Genomic DNA, 19,209 nt, shown 5'->3' on the forward strand with positions numbered 1-19,209 from the left:
GCCATCCCTTTGCACAGGGATGTTCCAGGCGCTGGAACCAAGCAGGCAAGGCGAGCCCACAGCCACAGGAGCTGAGGGCATGGAAAGAAATGCTATAGATAGCTGTGGAGACAAACGGATTTTCATATAAATATATCTCCATGGTGTTCTGCTGACATGTGTGAGTATGGAAGGGTGCTCACAAGTCAGGAAGACACTAGAAATCAGGATAAAATTATTTTCTTCTTTCCTGAGTGCTTACATTGTGTACTATTCTTCGCTGCACAATGGTTTATTTCAGCACTGGGACATGAATTCTCAGATCAGGTTTTACCTGCTAGTTCTTGAAGGCAAATTTTCCTTTCTTCCTCAGGAAGACATGGTGCTGCTCAGCCCTGGTCATGGAAGAGCCCCTGTGCTCTCCTGCAGATGATCAGACCATCAGGAGGACAGTCAAATCTCTCTGCAGACCACATCCTCCCCAAATAAGTGTTCTATAGAGCATTTCCAATGTAGAGACTACCCAGAGTTACAGAGTAAATTGGATTTAGTGGTTCAGGATTCTCCAGAGAAAAGGGAAGCCATATGGGATGCTCCTGCTCTCATCCACAGAGCACCTCCCAGCACCTGCCAAGCACAATCCGAGGCAAAGCCAAGGCTTGGAAGCAAAGCCAGCAGACACAATCGAGACAAAAGGAATAAAGTCAGGAGCAGTTAATTCTGATGCTGTGGACTTGCTGTATGTAGCACATGGAGCTCCTGAAAACCTGGTCAGTGGAAGTCGGGGGCAGTCAAACATGGGTCTTCATATCCGTGGTGTGAGCATCGGGTCATTGTACTGCAGATGAAGAAGTCAATGAGTCAGAGAGTTTATCCAAGAGGAACAGAGGCCATTTGCAGGTTTAACCAAGCAATGGGCCAGGAAGCTTTAAGATGTATGTCAAAAGTCATTCAGCTGCCCCAGGAGAGGATGAAGGGAGTTGTGCTCCAGCCCCCCTCCAGCTCTCTTGCTGCTCATTCACACAGGTGATTCCTGGCTGCAGAGCAAGGCAGGAGACCTGTCTGTGCCGTGGAGAACATGACTCATGGCTGGCAGAGATGCACAAAAAGAGTGAGAAATCTGGCCTGAAGTACCAGAGGAATGCTAAGGTCCCAAAGCTGAGAGCTTGCCTATGCCAGAATGGCCAACAGCCAGGAAAAAAGCATAACGGAGACTTAGGTAGGACTGTGTGAGAGCCTCAAAAGTCAGCAGACCTTGCCTGTGCTTTGCTGGCTCAAGCCTAGAGAGATTTGAGCATGTCCTTCAGAAACTGCGGGCTAGGAGGGATTTATTTGGGGTGGGTGCCCTCTGCCAGGAATGGAAAACAGCCCATGCAGCCATTGCTGCCCATGGCAAGCACAAACTGAAAGAGCACCTGCACCAAAAATCCACCTGCCCCCAGAATGCCAAACATAGGTACTTCTGTTCCCAGGAAGACTGGAGAAAGTCATCATGCCTCTGGTGTGACCTAGGACAACCTCTAGGCACTGGGAAACCCATCGCATTGCCCATGGCACTGGAGGTGGCTGTGACAGCACTGGTGCTGCCCCTTCAGTCAGTGAGTGACCCTCCACAAACTGGAGGAGAGCTCCCTGGGCCAGAGAGGACAGCTTTTCAGCGGCTTTGTGCTGCTAAAGATCCAGAAAGGGGCTGGATCACAGCCACGGATCCAGCGTTCTGTGTTTCAAACCAGGAGGCTCAGGGTTTCTTTCCTTTCTGTGCTGCTCAAAGCAGCAGTAACTTTTGCATCCCCTCTGGCATCTTTCCCTGGGTTTTTTTGCACCAGCTGGGCACAGGGCATGGCCTGAGGAGAGGGAGCAGCTTGTGATGCCGTGCCAGAGCGGTTTATCTTTCCCGTGGAAAAGGAAACAGCCTCTCTGCTTGTCTCTTCCACAGTCCTGCACGTCAGTGGAATGAACCCTGGTCACCTCTATCAGGAGATCAAGGGCTTGCAGGAGTCTGAGGTCAAGCAAGACTTCCCGGGCTGAGGTAGGAGTGAGCAGGTTTCTCCAGGCTTCCTACAGCAGTGGAGAGGGAGATTTCCTGCACAGGGCTGCTCACAAAGAGCCTGAGCTGCCGTGCATCAGTAACACTCAGGGATGCCTTTGCTCAGGGCTGGCGAGGGAGGCTCGGCAGCAGCACTAGAGAGTCACTGGAGGGGTACCTGAACGAAGGAGAGCCTCCTTCCTCCCCCAGCACTCTGCCTGTGAGCGAGGGCGGGCAGGGCAGGCTGGGCTCTGCGAAGGTGCCAGCCCAGGCCCTGGCAGCCTGCAGTCCTGCCTGCACTGCTGCCTTGCAGGAGAGGAGGGAGATGCGAGCACCATGTCTTAGGCGAGGGCACCTCATGCTGGCAGCTCCAGAAATAGCCTGGAAGCCTTTGTTTTAGTGATTTCCCTTCTTTCTCTCAGGGTCACACGGCTGGTACTGACTGGGTAAGAGGGTGCTCTGGAGCAGAGAGAAGCTGCGGGGACTAAAAAAGCATCCCAAACCTGGAGATCACCCTCCTGTTTCCTCTGTCACACGTTCCCCTGCGTTACCATGCCCAGAGCCACCCCTGCATGAGGCCGAGCCAGGTTTTTGTTGGACACAAGCACCATCCTCCAAGGCGACATCCCCAAGCTCCCGCTGGACCCAAACCCACCAGGACATGGGGGCTGTGGGGTGGCTGGCCTTCCACAGCCCAGATAGGGACACCCCCATGTGTGGTAGCAAACCCCAGACATTCAGGGCTGAGTGCCTGACCCCGATGCCCCAGTCTGCCCTCCAAAGGCTTCTGCATTTTCCCTTTCCTCCCAGGGCAAGCTGCCTCAGCAGGGGCATCCCCGGGCCTCGCCGGCGAGCTGTTATTTGCCAGCCAGAGGTGGGTAAGAAAAGAAACACCCTCCCTAAAATACAAGATGTCTGGTGTGAATATCCTGATCCTGCTAACCCGAGGGCTCGGCTGGAGCCGGCCGCGTGCAAGCAGCAGCCCCGGGTCTCGCTTAGCAACAGGGCATGGAGCAGCCCGTGGCTGGCAGGGAGAAAAAAGGGTCTTTTCTTGTCGGTGAAAGATTCATCGTTGGGCTGAAAGTGGCCCCTCCCCTCTTTCAAATACTTGTCAGCAGGGAGAATACAGCTTAGATACTGGGCTGATCAGATCATGGCTAATCTGTTATTCCCGGCCATGAAAACTGCCGGAAGACTTTCAAACAACTTCACTGGGAGCGTGTGCGGCGGGAGGGAGCGGGCAGGAGGTGCCGGGCCACTGGCAGCCCCATGCCGGCATCCTGAGGGCATCCCCTGCTCGTGAGGTGTGCAGGGAGGGCAGCACTGGTCCCCCACCCCGTGCTGACCGGGGCATCCTCAGTGCCATGGGCAGGGGCAGCAGAGGGGAAGGGGTCAGTGCCGAGCAGTAGAAGATGGGCTGGCCAAAATGTCCCTGTGGTGAGAACAGGCTGTCCTGGTTGCATTTTTTTTCTTCCAAATGAGGTGGTCTGAAAATGTTTGTCACTGTTGAAGGACATTTGACACTCATGTCTGGGAGCCTCCCCGCTGCAGAGAGTACCAGAAAAAGATGGCCAGCTCAGAGAAAGGTGCTTTCCTCCCTCTGGGCTGAGATGTTTGTAAGGAAAAAACCAGAACAGACAGGTCAGAAAATTTGTGTACTCAGTGCTTTGCAGAAATTTCACATGGTGGCCCAGATTCTGCCCCTGTACATGAAGGTACATCAGAGAGATGCAGTATCCTACAATATCTCCTACAAGTCTTGCTATACCCAGCACTGGGGCCAGTGTGGGTGGCCAGCCCAGGGAACAGTGGAAATGCATCCTCACTGCCAGAAACTCACTTCTCCCTACATAACCAGGGTAGGTGGAGCTGCTTTAACCACTGCCACTGGACACACAGGTAAAATCTGATCCCCAGGCCTGGCACACACTGCTCTGTCTCTCCCCAGATGCTCTGCACGCCCGTACATCTTGGCCATGCACCTTGCCCTGCTCCCCAGCTTTCCTGCTGCTGCCTTGTCCTGCTGCATTCCACTGTCAGCTTGGCTTTAGCCCTAAATCTGCCTCTTCTGGGCTCAGCAGTAGCCCGGGTTATTGTCCAGTACATGCCATGATGATGGACCTTTGGTGGGACAGCTCTGTGATAGAGAGGAAAACTACCCTGAAGTGGCCCAAACTGATGGTAGCCTGTGGGAGGGGGATGGATGACCAGCAAGCCTGGGGACTGGCCTGCACCTTGGCAAGCTCCTCTTAGTCAGGAATAATTAATTAACCTTCTCGAGGATCTTAGCTTCAGCCCTTCCCTGCTCATGCCCAGCCCAGGAGAGGAGGGAGGAGGAGACGGCAGTGAAGAGGGTAGAGAATTAATTGGACATTGTGTTGGGAATCGCCTCCTGGTTGCTGTCAATCTTGGGAGTGAACAGCCTCTTGTCTCACTCAATAGGAACTTTATATGCTCCTTTAATCCTTCAGTCTGTATTGTCAGAGCTTCCCCCCTCCTCCTGTCTCTCCTTCCCACCACAGGACTTTTGATGACCCCAGCTGTCTGAGGCAATACAAAGAAGCCCCTTAACTAACACCCTGTGATCTATACAGGCAATAAAGAGGGTCCCCTTGACAAGGATTTGCGGGCAGAATATATGCAAATGCTGGGAGGTGCACGGGTGGGGAGGTGTGCCGGGAAAACCACTGTGAGGAGGGCATGGCTCCTGGCCCTGGGGATGCCGTGGCATGTGGTGCAGGTGAGGGGTGGCCAGAGAAAACCAGGGCTGTCTGGGGCAGGTTGGCCATTGCACAGCCTGCCATGGGCTAAAGTAAACAGGAGTGCCCCGTTCATCAGGGCTGCAAGGCCAAGCCATCCACCATGGGCACCTAAACGGGGGACTCCTGGCCCATGCACCCCTGTGCTTTGCTCCTTGACGGCCACCTCCCGAAGTCAGGAGGCCATGCTCCTTCCCACATTAGCACATGAAGGGGGTTCGGGGGGGGGGGCAGGTGTGACGGGGGGCAAGCCCCCACTGTCCACTCAAGCAAACAATTTGGCTAGCAAATTGACATAATTACAAGGGACAGAGAGAAAAGAAAGGCGAGCCCCCTCCCCTGCGCTCCAGAGGGCCCGACCCCTGCCGAGTTACTTAGACCCTTTGTGCGACTCAATGCTAGGTACTGATGAGGGGACGTATGCCCTTTTCAAGGGCCCTAAGCGACCGGCTGCCCTAATCTGATTACAATTTACAGCGCTCCTTCAGAAGGGGCCGGAGCGGTGCTCACGCAGGCGTGGACACGCCGGGCCGGACACGCACGCGCTCGCTCCGGCCCAAAGGTAGGTGGATGTGCGTGGCCAAGGTGGGAGGATGTGCACAGTGGCACCACGGCCAACACCGTGTGAGCATCACCAGCAGCACCCACAGCGTGGTTTTCAGCGTGCCAGTTGTGCGAGGTCAAGAAGGCTGAGGCACGGCTGTGGGAACAGGCGGCTTTGTACACATGGGCACTCTGCCAGCGGCAGATATGCAGCGGCCAGGGGCTGGGGTGTGCAATGTGTCCATTTCAGCCCAAATCTGGGGTTGGCACCATGTAGCTGCACTCATGCACACCAACACACACATGGGCATGGATGCAGTAAGCAGGCAACCCCCCTTGTCTCGGGCAGATCCACAGATGGGGCCCCTCTCCACCAAGAATGAGGGACAGCAGAGGTGAGCAAAGGCCTTCTGCCAAAATCTCTGCAGCAGCTTACAGAAGCAGGAGTGCGAGCAAAGCCCACCACCTGCCTATTAAAAGAGGGATTAAACTACGCTGTTCCCCCCCCACCTCCTCCCTGCTCTCTCTAACATCATCCCCTTGGGGAAACCACCACCTTTACATGAGATTTTCTCTTTTTTTTAACCTCTTTTCTGCTCCGTGCCACACAGATCCCAGGGGATTAGCAGCCAGGCTGGGCCTTCCAGCCTCCTTGAAGGCAGGTTGTTTCAGCGGGCGCCCCCCCCCCCATGGGAACCTGCCCCAGGACAACTTTGGTCAATGCCTCCGGTGCTTCCCAGCCAATTTGTACCACCTAATCCCCACGAGTATCTACAGCCCCTTTCTCACACGTTCTCCCGCCTGCCAGAGCAGCCCAATCCTCTGCTCTCCACGCTCCCCTGTTGAGAAACCCTCCGTCCACTGCTGGGGCGGCAACTGCACTTCAAACGCGCCAGCCCGATCCCAGCATTGTTTGCCAGGGAATTAAAACTGCACAGCCAGCCCCAGAGAGTGATTTAGGTACTGAGACCAGACTGAGCCCCGCAAGACCATGGGCAATAAAACGCTTCACTGCCCAGCAGCCTGGGCAATTTAGGTGTCTTCCCATGAGGAGGAAGCAGAGCCCGGAGGGACAGGGAACTGAGTCAGGGCTTCTTCTTCCAGCACATGCACATGGGAACATCTCCCAGGGCTCACAGACCCGTCCCACAAGAGATGTGGGCTGGCCACCTCGCAGAAGCAGTAAGGGTCACCCAGTTTTTGCCATTACTGAACCCCACAGCCCCTTGCAAGCAGCTGGGAGGAAGATCAGAGGTCATGAAGGTTGGACACACAGATTATCTGGGACACAGACAGAACTCAAATGGTGTGGGATGGAGGGACACCAGTCTGGTGACACAGTAGGAAATGCAGTGCCCAAAAGGTCTGCTGCTGCTTTGAGATTTTGCAGACTTGGGGGGAAGAGTTTAGAACTCCCTTTTTGAAATGACATTGTCTACGGTGCCTGTCAGTAAACATCCCTGTGGTGGTTTCTGATGCACTCTCTGAATGAAGCTGTGAGCAGAAAATGGCTGTTACATCCCTTTCCCAGTGCAGAGAAGCTGGGAGGAGATCTCCTTCCTTCAGGAGATCCCTGCACAGGGAAAACTGCCCTACATTTTCCCATCCCTATTCTGGAGAAAAGATGCAGCTCAACATATGCTTCAGCCTCTGCAGGGATCATTCTCCAGAGACCATTTCTAACCCCTGTCAGTCCTGCCTTTGCCATCATAAAATAAATACACAATATACCACTTGCTGGCAAGAGGGCTGGAGCTCCTGATGGCCCAGCTACGATATTTCTGAATTTCTCCTTAGCCAACCAGCCCTTTCCCTGCATCACACACTGCTGCCATGCTCGAGACCAATCCTATGGAGGATTTTAGATCTTTTATTACTCTTCTTTTTTCAATGGTGAGGTTGTTTCAGGCCAAATGGAGGCAACGCGTGTACAGGAGAGAGCGTCTCCCGTGCCTGGCTGTCCCCATCCCCGCGCCATGGCAGGGGAACACAGTGTTTCGGCACCTCCTCCTCTGTCACAATGTTTTTCAGCTCCACCAAGCAAAGTGTCCAATTAGAGCAGAGCCTCTTGCTTCCATCTTTGCCGACATTTAATTAACATGCTGCTGCTGGCAGCCGCTGACAAATTCCAGAAACATGTTGTAAAGGGTTTTTGTCTTTACTCAGCATGGAAAATGAGGGTGTCATATCCCAAGGGGATGTGAATAGCTACTTTTGACTCCCCCCCTCAGGTGTAAGAATTACAGCTAGATGCAGTGAAGAGACCTATCAGCCCTCCTACCTCCTTCCCCCCCCCTCTCTTTTCCTTTCCTGCTCCTCACATTATATCACCCTGGAAAACATGTAGGATTTTAGGCCTGGTTTTCATCCCTGTTTCCTCCAACTCCGTCTGAAGCCTGATGGTCCAGCTAAGAGAAAGGGACTGTCCTCTTCCCATCAGAATAGCACCAGTAAGTGGAAGGAGCCATCTGATAACACTGGTAGAAATGGCTGAATCCAAAAAAGAGGAAAGGATCCTGTCAGTCTGTGCTGTACATCCTAACAAGGTTCCCAGGGAGCTGATGGAGGTCTCAGTAGGGCAGTTCAAGGGAAGGCGATGGCAGAGGCCATCATGTAGGAGTGTAGCTGGACTCACAGCTGGCCCTCACCCCACTGTGGATGGCACGATGAGTGCAGGGACAGCTGCTGCACCCCAGCATCCCCTCCTCAAAAAGAACCAGCCTGGCCCGTGCTTCCCATAGGGGCTCATCACCTTCTCAATTGTCATCTCAAGGTGCCAGCTCCCAAACCAAGCGTCTCCCCAGCCTGCACTGTCCAGTACAGTATCTAACTAACACACCCAGCCTCTATTGCCACCGTTCATGCCTCCACTTTGTCCCCGAGGCACCAGGAGTGTCCCAGCGCTTCCACTTTGTCCCGGGCAGCCAAGAGCTCTCCCGACAGCCGGCGGGAGAGACGGCTCTGGGCGACATCCCATCCCGCTCGGCCGCTGACACAAAGCAGCACACCCCTGGAAAGAAGAACACGTCTTTATTATATCCACAGCAGCTCGTTACGAACGCGGCAGAGCAGGGCAGAGCCCTCGTCGTCACGGGGAGAAGGCGATCCTTCGGCCCCGGCAGCGGGGCGAGCTCCTGCGGCGGGGGAGGCGGGCGGGCGGCGGGGCGCGGCTCAGGGCGAGGCGGGCTTGTCGGGGTTGTGCATGTGGTACGCGTCGCTCTCCTCGTCCTCCGGCACCTGCGGCAGAGCCCCCTGAGCCCCCCCGGGCCGGGCCGCGGGCCGACAGCGCCATCTCGTGCCCCCCGCCCCGCTCCCGCCCCGCGCCCCCCTCACCTCCCAGTACACGTCGTCCTCGAAGCAGTTCTCGGCCGCGGCGTCCCCCCCAGATGGGCAGCTTCAGGATGCCCCCTGGAAGGAGGAGGGCAGGGCGGTGGGCAGGGGGCCGTGAGGGATGCAGGCGGCATGAGGGTGGTCCACCCAAGGGGGCAAACGCTGCTCGGTGCCGTTCCCCCAGGATGATCGCCCCGGCCATGGAGAAAGAGCAGACTGATGCCTCTGTTTCAGCTGCAGGCTGGCTCAGCCCTCCCCGCTCCGCGCTCCCCTCCGGCTTACCCACAATGGCACCCCCAGCAAATGCCATCAGCAGAGACACCACAATGCCGGCCGCCTGGAACCCTCCCTGGATGCTGGGTGTCCGCGTCTGGTACGCGCCGGTGAAGTCAAACGCCTTGATGAACCTGCCGAGGGCAGAAATGGTGACAACAGCCCCTGGCAGGAGATATTCCCTGGCTCCAGAGGAACCATGTTGCCCTGCTCTCCTGGGAACTCTTTCCTAGCCCCATCTCTCTTCTACAATCGATCAGGAGAGTTTTGCAATGACCAAAACACTGCTCACTTCCTTCTCTGGCCCTGGCAAAGCTTTACCAAGGAGAAGCCCAAAATATAAACATTCGCTTTGTAATTCAGACTTTTAGCCTTACCTGACCCCGCAAAACAATGCAGGGGGGAGGGAGAAGCACTTCCCTACCCATTGTGGCCCAGAATAATGCCAAACAGCAGGACTGTGGCTCACTTTATGAGGCCACCAGGAATCAGCTGCATAAGATGCTGCTATGTAAGATGGACTACAATTCTGTAAGCCCAACACAGTCAGTGCGCCCCACGTTTTTGAGGGACAACTCTGGGCAACTCTGAACTATTAACAAAAGTTCTTAATTGCTCCCTGCTCCCAGCCCACAGAGTTTCAGGTAAAATCTGTTCTCAGGGAAGATTTTCAAGCCATCTTACCCTTCCTTTCCATATACATCTTCCGTGGCTGCAGCTGCTGTGATGGCCCCCACAATGCCCCCAATAAGGCCTGGCATGGCATGGAGGTTGTGGATGCCACATGTGTCCTGAATGTGCAACCTAGACTCCAAAAAAGGCTGAGGGGAAGGGAAGTAGAGACAGATGAGGGAGTTGAGCGTGGCCCGGGAAAGGATTAGTCCCTTCCATGGAGGACTGGGATAAGCAGAGAAAGAGGAGTGATATTGTGTGCCAATAAAGAGCTAAGGGCTTGTAGACAAAGATGTGAACCAAGCTCAAGGTAAAACAACAACAAATCCTCCAAACACACTCCTGTTGGGAGTATGAAACTTCCTGAGCACTTTGGGGCAGCAAAAGGAGTCAGAAGTGCATCTCATAAGGGATTCTGGAAAGCAGGAACCATCAAAGGGAAGTGAATCCATGTCTGGTCTCCTCAGCAGGACCAGGGCTGCAGACCCCTCGAGCAGCACTCACCGTGAAGTAGACATACCCCACCGTGGACACGATGCCAGAGATGGACCCGACAATGAGGGAGCCGTATGGAGTCAGCATCATCTCGGCGCTGGTGCCCACGGCCACGCCGCCGGCCAGTGTGGCGTTCTGGATGTGGACCTGCAGAAGCAACCGCCCTGCCTTGGCATCTCAGGAAGATTGTAATTGCTCAGGGATGGTGCAAATGGCAAAGTGGGAGAATCAGCTCTGAAAATGTTTCCAGAGGAAATATCAGGGCCCATTTTCCTGCTTGGTGGTGAAAAACAAGAAAAGAACAGGCGGCTTCTGTCTGTAGCACAGGTGCACATAGACTCCCACTCCCCGTACCACACACGTTCTTTGCATCCACAGATATGGGTGGGGAGTTGTGATGAGATGGAAATTGTCTCACCCGTGTGTCATGCAAGCTCTGCTGTCACAGAGACATGTCACCCACACATCTAACACGTACAAGTCAGCCCCCCGATTGCTCACGAGCTGCTGCGCAGGCCTGGTTTGCTGGGGAGCGCTGCCAAACACGCCCAGCAGAGCAAGTCTAGTCCCTGCTGTGACTTGGGTCCACCACAGATAGGGCATCACCCCACACCTCAAGCCCCGCAGGACTCATTCCCACTTTCTTATTTCAGAGCTTCTGCCTGGATGCTGGTTTCACCATCATGCCCTGAAACCCTGCATCTGTTCAGCATAGCACAAGTGCCAATTGTTTCCTGGACCCTTGATCAACCTCATTACATGTCCCCTGGGCAGTGCAGAATGCTCTGCTCCCATCTTACCATGTCAAGCTTGCCCTTCTTTTGCAGCATGCTGGAGAAGGCCATTGTGGTGAGGACACAGGCGGCCAGCGAGCAGTACGTGTTAATGGCAGAGCGGTGCTGGGCATCCCCATGATCAGAAATGGCTGAGTTAAAACTGGGCCAGTACATCCACAGGTACAGGGTACCTGGTGGTGGGATGGGGCAGATGGGATGAGGAGGAGAAAGGGAAAAGAGAGAACACAGGGACTGAAAAAAAACCTCTAAAGAAGATACTTTTGCACAGGGGGAAATTACATCCCATAGTCCTCCTTCCCCCGAGCCGCACCCCGCATGATGAGACCAGCATCAGGAAAAGCTGGCTGAAAAAGGGAACCAAAATACATCCTTGTCTTCCCAGGCATCATCTCAGACCAGGCACTGATGAAGGGAGCTGAGTAACTCTGAAAGGTGAAAGCCCTCTGGGATGCAGAGCTCCTCAACTCCATATCCTGGGTTCAATTTTTCCCAGAGACACAGGAGGAACCACCCTGTGCAGCTGAGTGGTCCCCACGTAGCAGCACCCCCGAGATGAGGGCTGACTCACCGATCATAGCAAAGAGGTCGGAGTGGTACACGGAGCCCTGCTTGTCCTTACTCTGCTCCAGGTTGGGTCTGTACAGGATCCGTGTGACTGTGAGGCCGAAGTAGGCTCCGAAGGTGTGAATGGTCATGGAGCCACCCGCATCCTTTACCTGCAGCCATGGGAAAACAGAGGTTTGCTTCTGCAATCGCCACTCATTCTGGAGCTGAGGCCCGATTTGCATCGTGCCCAGCTTGTCTGCGCACTTGACAGAGGGACCCAGTGCTCCTGAATTGCCAAGCTTACGTGTAAAACCCCAGAAGATCTCCCTTCTCAGGGAAGTACAACCCACTGCCCCTCTCCTTCATAATCTGTCTACTTTTGCTGCCTGAATTCTTGCATTTTAAATGCTTATGAAGGCAGTGGCTTGGTGGAGCCATAGCAAAGGGAGACAGTTTGGAGAGGTGCAGAGAGGAAGGAGCAGAACGAAGCAGGTACTACCTAAAGCCTTACATGAAGAAGGTTGAGGAGAATGTACTCGTTCACTGAAAAGAGCGTGACTTGAAACAAAGTCATGACAAGGAGCTGGATGGGGCTGGTTTTGCCCAGGATTGCCCCAAAGGCGATGCATACGGACCCCACGCAGAAATCAGCATTGATCAGGCTGGAAAAGGGGAAGGAAAATGGCGGTTCAATAAGGAAATACTCCTCTGTGAATCACTCTCACCTTCACCCTGCTCTAGAGATCCCACCTGAAGACAAAGAGGTGATTAGGAGACATCCCCGGATTTCCCACTGACCTTCCTCCCATCCTCACACACCCACATTATTTAGATAACGCGGATGATACGTGCTCTCAGCACTGACATCCGTGGTGCTTGGCTTGGCACTAAGGGGTGACACTCATCTCAAATCTCCCTTTGAGCAGTACCACCACAATGGCAGGTACCTTTGGACTGACAGGTGGAAAGCAAGTGGACGTATGTGGAGGGAAAACAACAGTTTAGAGACTGATTTGATGTAAGTGAGGGACAGGTGTTGCCAGCTGCTTGACTCTCATTCCAGCTCTGCCACTGGCCAGGCAAGAGGTGCCATCCCGGAGCCCAACTCCTCCTTACTTCTCCACTCCAATGAGGATCTTCCCGTTCTTGAAAGAGTGGAACCAGCCTTGCATCAGGAGAGCCCACTGGATCCCAAAGGCAGCAAGGAGGAAATTGAAACCCACAGCTCCGAATCCATAGCGCTTGAGGAAGGTCATGAGGAAGCCAAAGCCCACAAAGATCATCACATGGACGTCCTGGAAGGCTGTGCAGAGGGAAGGGACTGTTAGCTCTGTGAGGACAGCAGGGCTGAAAGTGCCACGTGCATTTGGTGTTGAATAGAAACTAATTACATCAGAAGCAGTACGGGGGAAATTCAAGCAGAAATGTGTGTTTGCCTCATGTCCCCACATTTCTAAGTCTGAAAAGGGCTCAGCTTTTGGAAACTGGCTTTTGGGTAAAAGGCTCAGCCTTTAAAGTAAATGTTTACTAAAAGCTGTGTGCAAAAGAAGACCTGAGAGTAATGGAGTGTACAGAGGAAGACATTTTTCTGTTCAGATTGTTTATTCCCCTTTTGTAAAAAACTCAAAAAATATCATGTGAAATGAACAGTAAAGTTTTGTTAAAACACGTAAGTGGTCATTTTGGGTAGGTCCATTCATTGCAGGGTCCTGGTGACGGCTCAGAGCAAGGAGAGCACAAGAACAAGGAATGTTTACAAATACATTTTTAAATGCTTTGGAAATCAGCAGCAAAATACCCTTGAAACCAGAAACCCACTTTGTGAGATTTTTAGTGCTTAAACCAGAGAGACCCAGTTCTTCCCACTAATGGTCAGACCTGCTCACTCGAGCCCCTCAGATGCCCTTCCCCGGGGGAAACCAGATCTGTGTGAGCCTCTTGAAAGACCTTCTTGGTGCAGTAAACCCACTGTACTTTTTAATGCTGCACGTTTCTATCAGATAAGCATTGCTTTGCAATTAAGTGAGCTGAAACGCTTGCATACTTACAAATTGAACCATGCAAACCCTCACACTGCAGGCCACTCAGCCCATGGAAAGAACAGGAGGCCCAAGGCTGGGATCCCCCCTGGGAGGCTCCCACCAGCAAACCCATGCTGTAGGACAGATAAACACAGCATTGATGGAGCTAAACCAGAAAGTTCTGCATTTTGCAGTGCACAAATCATTGTATTCACTATATCCAGCAACATCTGTGCACCTCAGAGAGGGTGTAAGCTCAGGGCAAAGGAAATTCAGTGACTGCAAGTCCGCTCTACCCCGAACCTGTGCTGAAATCCATCAGCCCCTGGTCCATTTCCACAGAGCTTGTGTCTGCTACTTCCACTGAGGGCTGGTGAAGACTTGCATGAAGTGCAGCTCTGCAGAAGCCATGACTTTCATCCTTTTGTGCTTTAGAAGACCTTGCAACTTGTTTAAGATGAGCATTTGGACAGGCTTAAGCCATGTAGTGCCATGCTCATCTGCTTGCTCTTAAAAAATGCCTCCCATGCCTATGAAATCACTCTGAAAAAAGGAAGGAGGCGAGATCTGCAGCTGGCACTGTTCAGCAGAGGTCACTTCAAAAGCACTTCTCCACATGTCCTAAGAAGCAGCCTTCCTTACTGTGGTTTTTCCACACAATCCCATAGACTTTCTCTCTGCAGCTGTATTTATTTCCCCTCTCTCTTTTCCAGTGTAAGCAGCACAATATACTGCTAGAATTATCCACTGCCATTTGCATTACATATTCATTCTTTCTTCCTAAAAGCAGAAATACACACGTCAGACTTAAAGCTGTGGACTGTGTGCCTTCCAGAAACCCAGAGGATCCCACTGTGTGTTAGACCCTGTACGAACTCAGGAGGAAGAGCAGATCTTTCTTCAAACCGCACCCAGACTAAAACATTTTTCTAACCCTTGCCTTTGTTTTCCCTTAGTAAAAATAACACTGTTATCACTGAGAGGCAGAACAGGCATTGCCGTGCCCTAAAGGTTTTGTAAGCCCACTTTTGTGGGAGGACAATTGCCATAACTACCAAGAGGAAGTGTTTGGGCTTTGGGAATGCTACCCGGGATGAAAAATCGAATTTCTTTTTCCCTAGAGAGCAGATGAGTTACCCATTATGGAATATCCATGTGCAATCCAAAATGAGAAGGAATTGTCACACTGACTGGACCTGGCAATGGGCACCACTGACACAACCACGCACTGGCTTCCTGAAACCAGGACAACTTCCCTCTGCCCGCCTTCCCAATCATCTCTGGCTTGAAGGACCTGTCAGTTTGTCACTCCTATCCCTCTGCCATTGCAGACAGGTCCTGTGGACAGCAGTGATCGAAGATATGTGGGTCCAAGAGATCTTTGGGTGTTCAGCCACCACATTATTCTGAGCAGCACTGGATGGACACAAGGATTAAAATTCCAGGGCTTGGCCACCTTGTCATGTTTGTCCGTCTTAGCAGAGAGAGAATATTTCTGATTAGATAAGGGAGAAAGAAAAGCTGCGCTTTTGGGCATGTGAACTCTTCCTCAGATCTGAAACAAACGTAATTCAAAGCTAAACTGAGCAGTTGCCCTTAGATTGACTTAGTTGTGTTGAATCCATGCAGCCATTTGAGGGGGAATATTTGGCACTGCAGAGCAGGAGTGGGATATGAGGACAGAAGAGATGTCACTTCCTTAGCTCCTACACGCTCTTTCTTGGACTCCTGATGTCCTCCCAGCACACCAGTGACAAGAGCAGCCCTCAGGCACTGCTTCTGTTTCACACCAACCTGCGTGGGGCTGGTCCCAGGGGCAGATGTCCAGGGAGAGCCTAGGGCAGCCACGACCGTACATGAACCTGGAGGCTGACTGAGCAGCAGGTTTCTGTAAGCCAATCCTTTTCTGAACTAGCTAATCCTCAGCAGCCACAGGTTGCTATAGCTCCTTTGATTTAGCAGGTGTTTTTAATGGAAATGTTCTAAATAGATGCATGACTCAGGCCTGTTGCTTCCTTGGAAACAATTGCCTACAGAAGCAGCCTGTTCTGAAGGGCTCACAAAGATGACCAGCCTTGGAGATCAAAGCCACCCAAAGGCACTGCCTGGCCAGAAGGGCTTTAACCTTCTTAATAATTTCTGTGTCACTACAACGTAGAGACCCAAGAACCCTGGGATCCTGGCAGCTTAGGAGGACTCTGGCATTGAAATGCCAGTAGCTAAAGGGTAATTCACAAGTGAGGGGGTGGACGGAGGAAGAGGAGGAAGATGTCACAGGATCTCGACAGCTGTTCCTCTGTGTGCACAGAAAGGCTTGCTCTGATCCAGAGCTGAGGGAGGGGGCAGCAAGCTGAAACTTTCAGAGTGCTGGGAACACGTCAGCCCTATTCCTGGAAAAAAGACATCACGATACCCTGCTGACAGAGCCCCAAGGCACTGGAGGGCCATGAGGCTTTTCTCTTGCTCTTTGGTGAACCCCAAACCAGCCTCAAGGCAAGAGCGTGACTTTCCAGCCATCGGTGAAGACAGCGCCTATGACAGGCTCTGCCACAGGACAGGATGGATGGGATGGGATGGGATGGGATGGGATGGGGACCAGCCAGCACAAGGATTAGGCTCCCAGAATACTCACAGGGGTATCGGAAGTAGAAATCATTCTCTATGTCACTGGTCAGGTTCATCTCTCGCTTCTCTTCCTCCCAGTGTGCATCAGCTTCGGCACCGAAGTGCACGAAGACCCCAAAGAGGACGATCATGGCCACCTCCCAGAGGAGGCACACGAGCGGGAGCCGCCAGCGCATGTAGGTGTTCTTTGCCATGCCTTGGTGCCTCGGCCTCTCCATCCACAGGGATTCCGGGGGACCGTGCGAGCCCACGTCCCCCGCGCCCGCCCAAGGCCGGTCACATATATAGGTCGGAGAGGGCGAGGTGGGGCCCAGGGAGGTGCCTCTGGCAGGATCACATTTCAGAGCACTGGAGCTTCAGCAGGGTTGTTTCTCTAAACCCACCTTCCTCCCTGGGAGGAGGGACAGACTTCAGCACCTTTCCTCTGAGCTGCTCCGAGCACCTCTGAGCCCTGCCTCCACGGGGACGAGAAGATGTGGAGGCCAGTGCGAGTGGGGAGTGGAGGCAGCGTGTCCAGCCCCCTGCTCTGCCCAGTCCCCTGCTCTGCCCAGTCCCACACCCCTTCCCAGCCCCTGGCAGGAGCACCCTGATCCCTGCTGTCCCCTCCCCCCGGGCTCTGGGTGCTCCCCTCACCCCCCTCCAGTCCTGCGAGCACCCTTCCCCTGCTGGCACTGAGGGTGAAGGCAGGGTGCCCTTTCCTCCTGCTCTTGGCTTTTGGAAAAGCAACGGTGCTGCAGAACTGGAGGAAGAGGAAGGTGTGTGCTTCAAACCAGGTACCAAGATCCTGCATTGAGTGCACAGACACGCGACGGCCCCGCCAAGGCTGCCACAGAGCTGTAAGGATGTTCAAGTGACACATGTTCCATAATTTCCCAAAGCTATTTACCCAGAGCATCCTCCTGGCAAGGCAAACGGAGCCGGGGCTGCATAACCAGGGCAATACTGTGAGATGGTGCTGGAGGCCTGAACGCCCCCTCCTCTGGTATGAGGTTTCCTTTAATTAACAAACATAAACACAAAACTCCGTTTTTCCTACTGTTTTGAATTATGTTCTCTTTCCCCAAAGAGCCGGGCAAGTCCTTCAAATGGATCCCAGCTCCTTCCTCTGCCTGCAGATCCCTGGGTTGCTTGTCAGTCTTCAAGAGATGAAAGACTGCAGCCCAGGCAAGCTGCCCAAATTTGCTGATGGCATCTAATTGTGGCCCGCAGGCTGAGCAAGCAGCGCTGATTTTGGTGTTGATTAGGCAATAATTTGAGTTTATTATTTTTTCTTGTGTGCTTTCTTCTCAAAATGACAGATGGCAGAAAAATGCTGTGGATGGTCTTGAAGAGACTGACGGCCACACAAAATCATTCCCCAACCTCATTTGAACCCCGTGCAGGCAGCAGGATAGAGACAGCGCTGGGAAAAAGAGAGAAGCCCATCTGCCTTAGCCCTTACCCTGCATGAGCAGAGCTCTGTGTGACTGGGGTCACTTTTTGGGGACACCTAAAGCAAGTGGATGTTGCTGTTATCTGAAGGATGAGCGCTCCCTCGAGCGATGCTGCTCAGGGTATGTTTTTGGGTCTCCCATTACACAGGGTTTCTGCAGGGCAGTCTCAGCTGTACACACCAGGAAACAAAAGATCTCCAGCTAGAAAGAAGCTGAAATCCCCAAACAATACTTGAGCTCTAATTGCTGGAGCACTGTTGACAGTTGCATGTTCTCGTGCCAACTATGTGGTAAGACCAGTATTCCACCCTGCCCTAGAGCAGCCCTTAAACACCTCAAAAAAGGCAGCACAGAGGAGCATTTTAAAACAAAAGGGAACTTGCTAAGGTACTGTATCCACCAGCAGCTATGCTCTGTGATTATGGTAGCAAAAGAGTAACTACAGAGCTTTTCTAATCTATGGCATCACTGAAATGGCAGGGTGTCCAGAAAAGCAGCTTGCAAAGCCCTTGTGCAGCCCCAAGAGGCAGCAGTTCTGCCCCTCCTGCTGTCCCCAACCCCTCTCCCCAGGTGTGGAGGCCAGGAACAAAGGCTAATGGTTTTTCTGCTGGCCTGATAGGCTCACTTTGTTGCATGCCTGGCGCTGCCCCTCCTTATCAACCCGCAGATCAGCACTTTGTCACTGCAGTCCCATCAGGGCTGGCATGCTCCACTGGCTGTCCATGCCGTGAGAGCCCGTTAAGGGACCAACTTCTCTTCAGGCTCCTCCTGAGGGCCAGGATAACACTGGGAAGGCTGATGGGGCTGTGCCAGCACCTGTCTGCAGCAGTGCTGGCAGAGCACTTCCTGTGATGCCTTAGACCACCATTGCATCCACCCTACAAGATACCCAACTGTGTGGTAGGACACACAGCGCACGTTTCACCATGCCCCAGTCAAGAATACCAAGGTGCTTAAATGTCCTGTTGGAAACTCCAGGCTGGTGTGAGCTTGCTCCACCACAGAATTTTACTCATCACGTCCAGCACCCATAAGAGCTGCAAGGTTTCCCCAAAAAATCACTGGGATGATGCTGGGGGAGAAAGAACATTTGCCTTTCTGCTTAAGAGATGTGGGACTAGGCCTGGCAGTGGGCAGGTCTTAGTTGCCTTGGGTGAGGGTTGTACAGTACTGGTCCCAGCTGGGTCTCCCAGTTTCTCACTTTTATGAGCACTAAAAATATTTGAAAGATGTAGAAACAAAATCAAAAGCACACAGAAATCCCTCTCTCCTGCCAGGAGGCCTTGGGGCAGCTTCACCCTGGATAGGAGGGAATGGGTGCTCCCCAGAATTAGTGGTCAAAGCTGCCACTATCAGTGGCCTTTGGGCACACGGGGTGGAGAGGGCACTGGAGAATGAGGATATGGGGAGGCTTGGAAGCCTTCATGCAGCACAAGGGAGACTCTGGGCACTGCCCAGTATCAAAGATGACTTGTTGCTTGTGCAGGTCCTTGAGGAGTGACCTGAAAGCAAAGCATCTGAGTCAATACAAAACAAAACTTTTTTCGGGCTGGCTCAGCAGAAAGGCAAACAAACTTTCCACTGGGGCAGGACAGAGTGGTGGTATGAGGGGAGATCAAACAAGTTCACTTAAGTCTGGGCTTTCTCAGCCTTTTTTTTAGCCCCCACCATTAAGTATCACTTGGAGATAAATGCTGGAAGCAGAATGAA

General features: G+C 53.1%; 1 protein-coding gene across 1 annotated transcript; it reads right to left on the reverse strand.

Annotated features, from left to right (window-relative positions):
- Positions 1–8,318: 8,318 nt before the first annotated feature.
- On the reverse strand, positions 8,319–16,507 carry LOC121673140 (ammonium transporter Rh type C-like). The gene is given in 11 exon segments (XM_042046207.1): positions 8,319–8,544; positions 8,641–8,688; positions 8,690–8,715; positions 8,920–9,044; positions 9,595–9,731; positions 10,087–10,224; positions 10,878–11,044; positions 11,443–11,590; positions 11,932–12,082; positions 12,537–12,723; positions 16,074–16,507. Coding segments are annotated over 11 exon segments (1,404 nt in total). The 5' UTR covers positions 16,285–16,507; the 3' UTR covers positions 8,319–8,478.
- Positions 16,508–19,209: the final 2,702 nt, after the last annotated feature.

This window comes from Corvus kubaryi, unplaced genomic scaffold, assembly GCF_017639235.1.
Source record: "Corvus kubaryi isolate FWS band 111438036 unplaced genomic scaffold, C.kubaryi_AGA036_p1.0 65242, whole genome shotgun sequence".
NCBI lineage: Eukaryota > Metazoa > Chordata > Aves > Passeriformes > Corvidae > Corvus > Corvus kubaryi.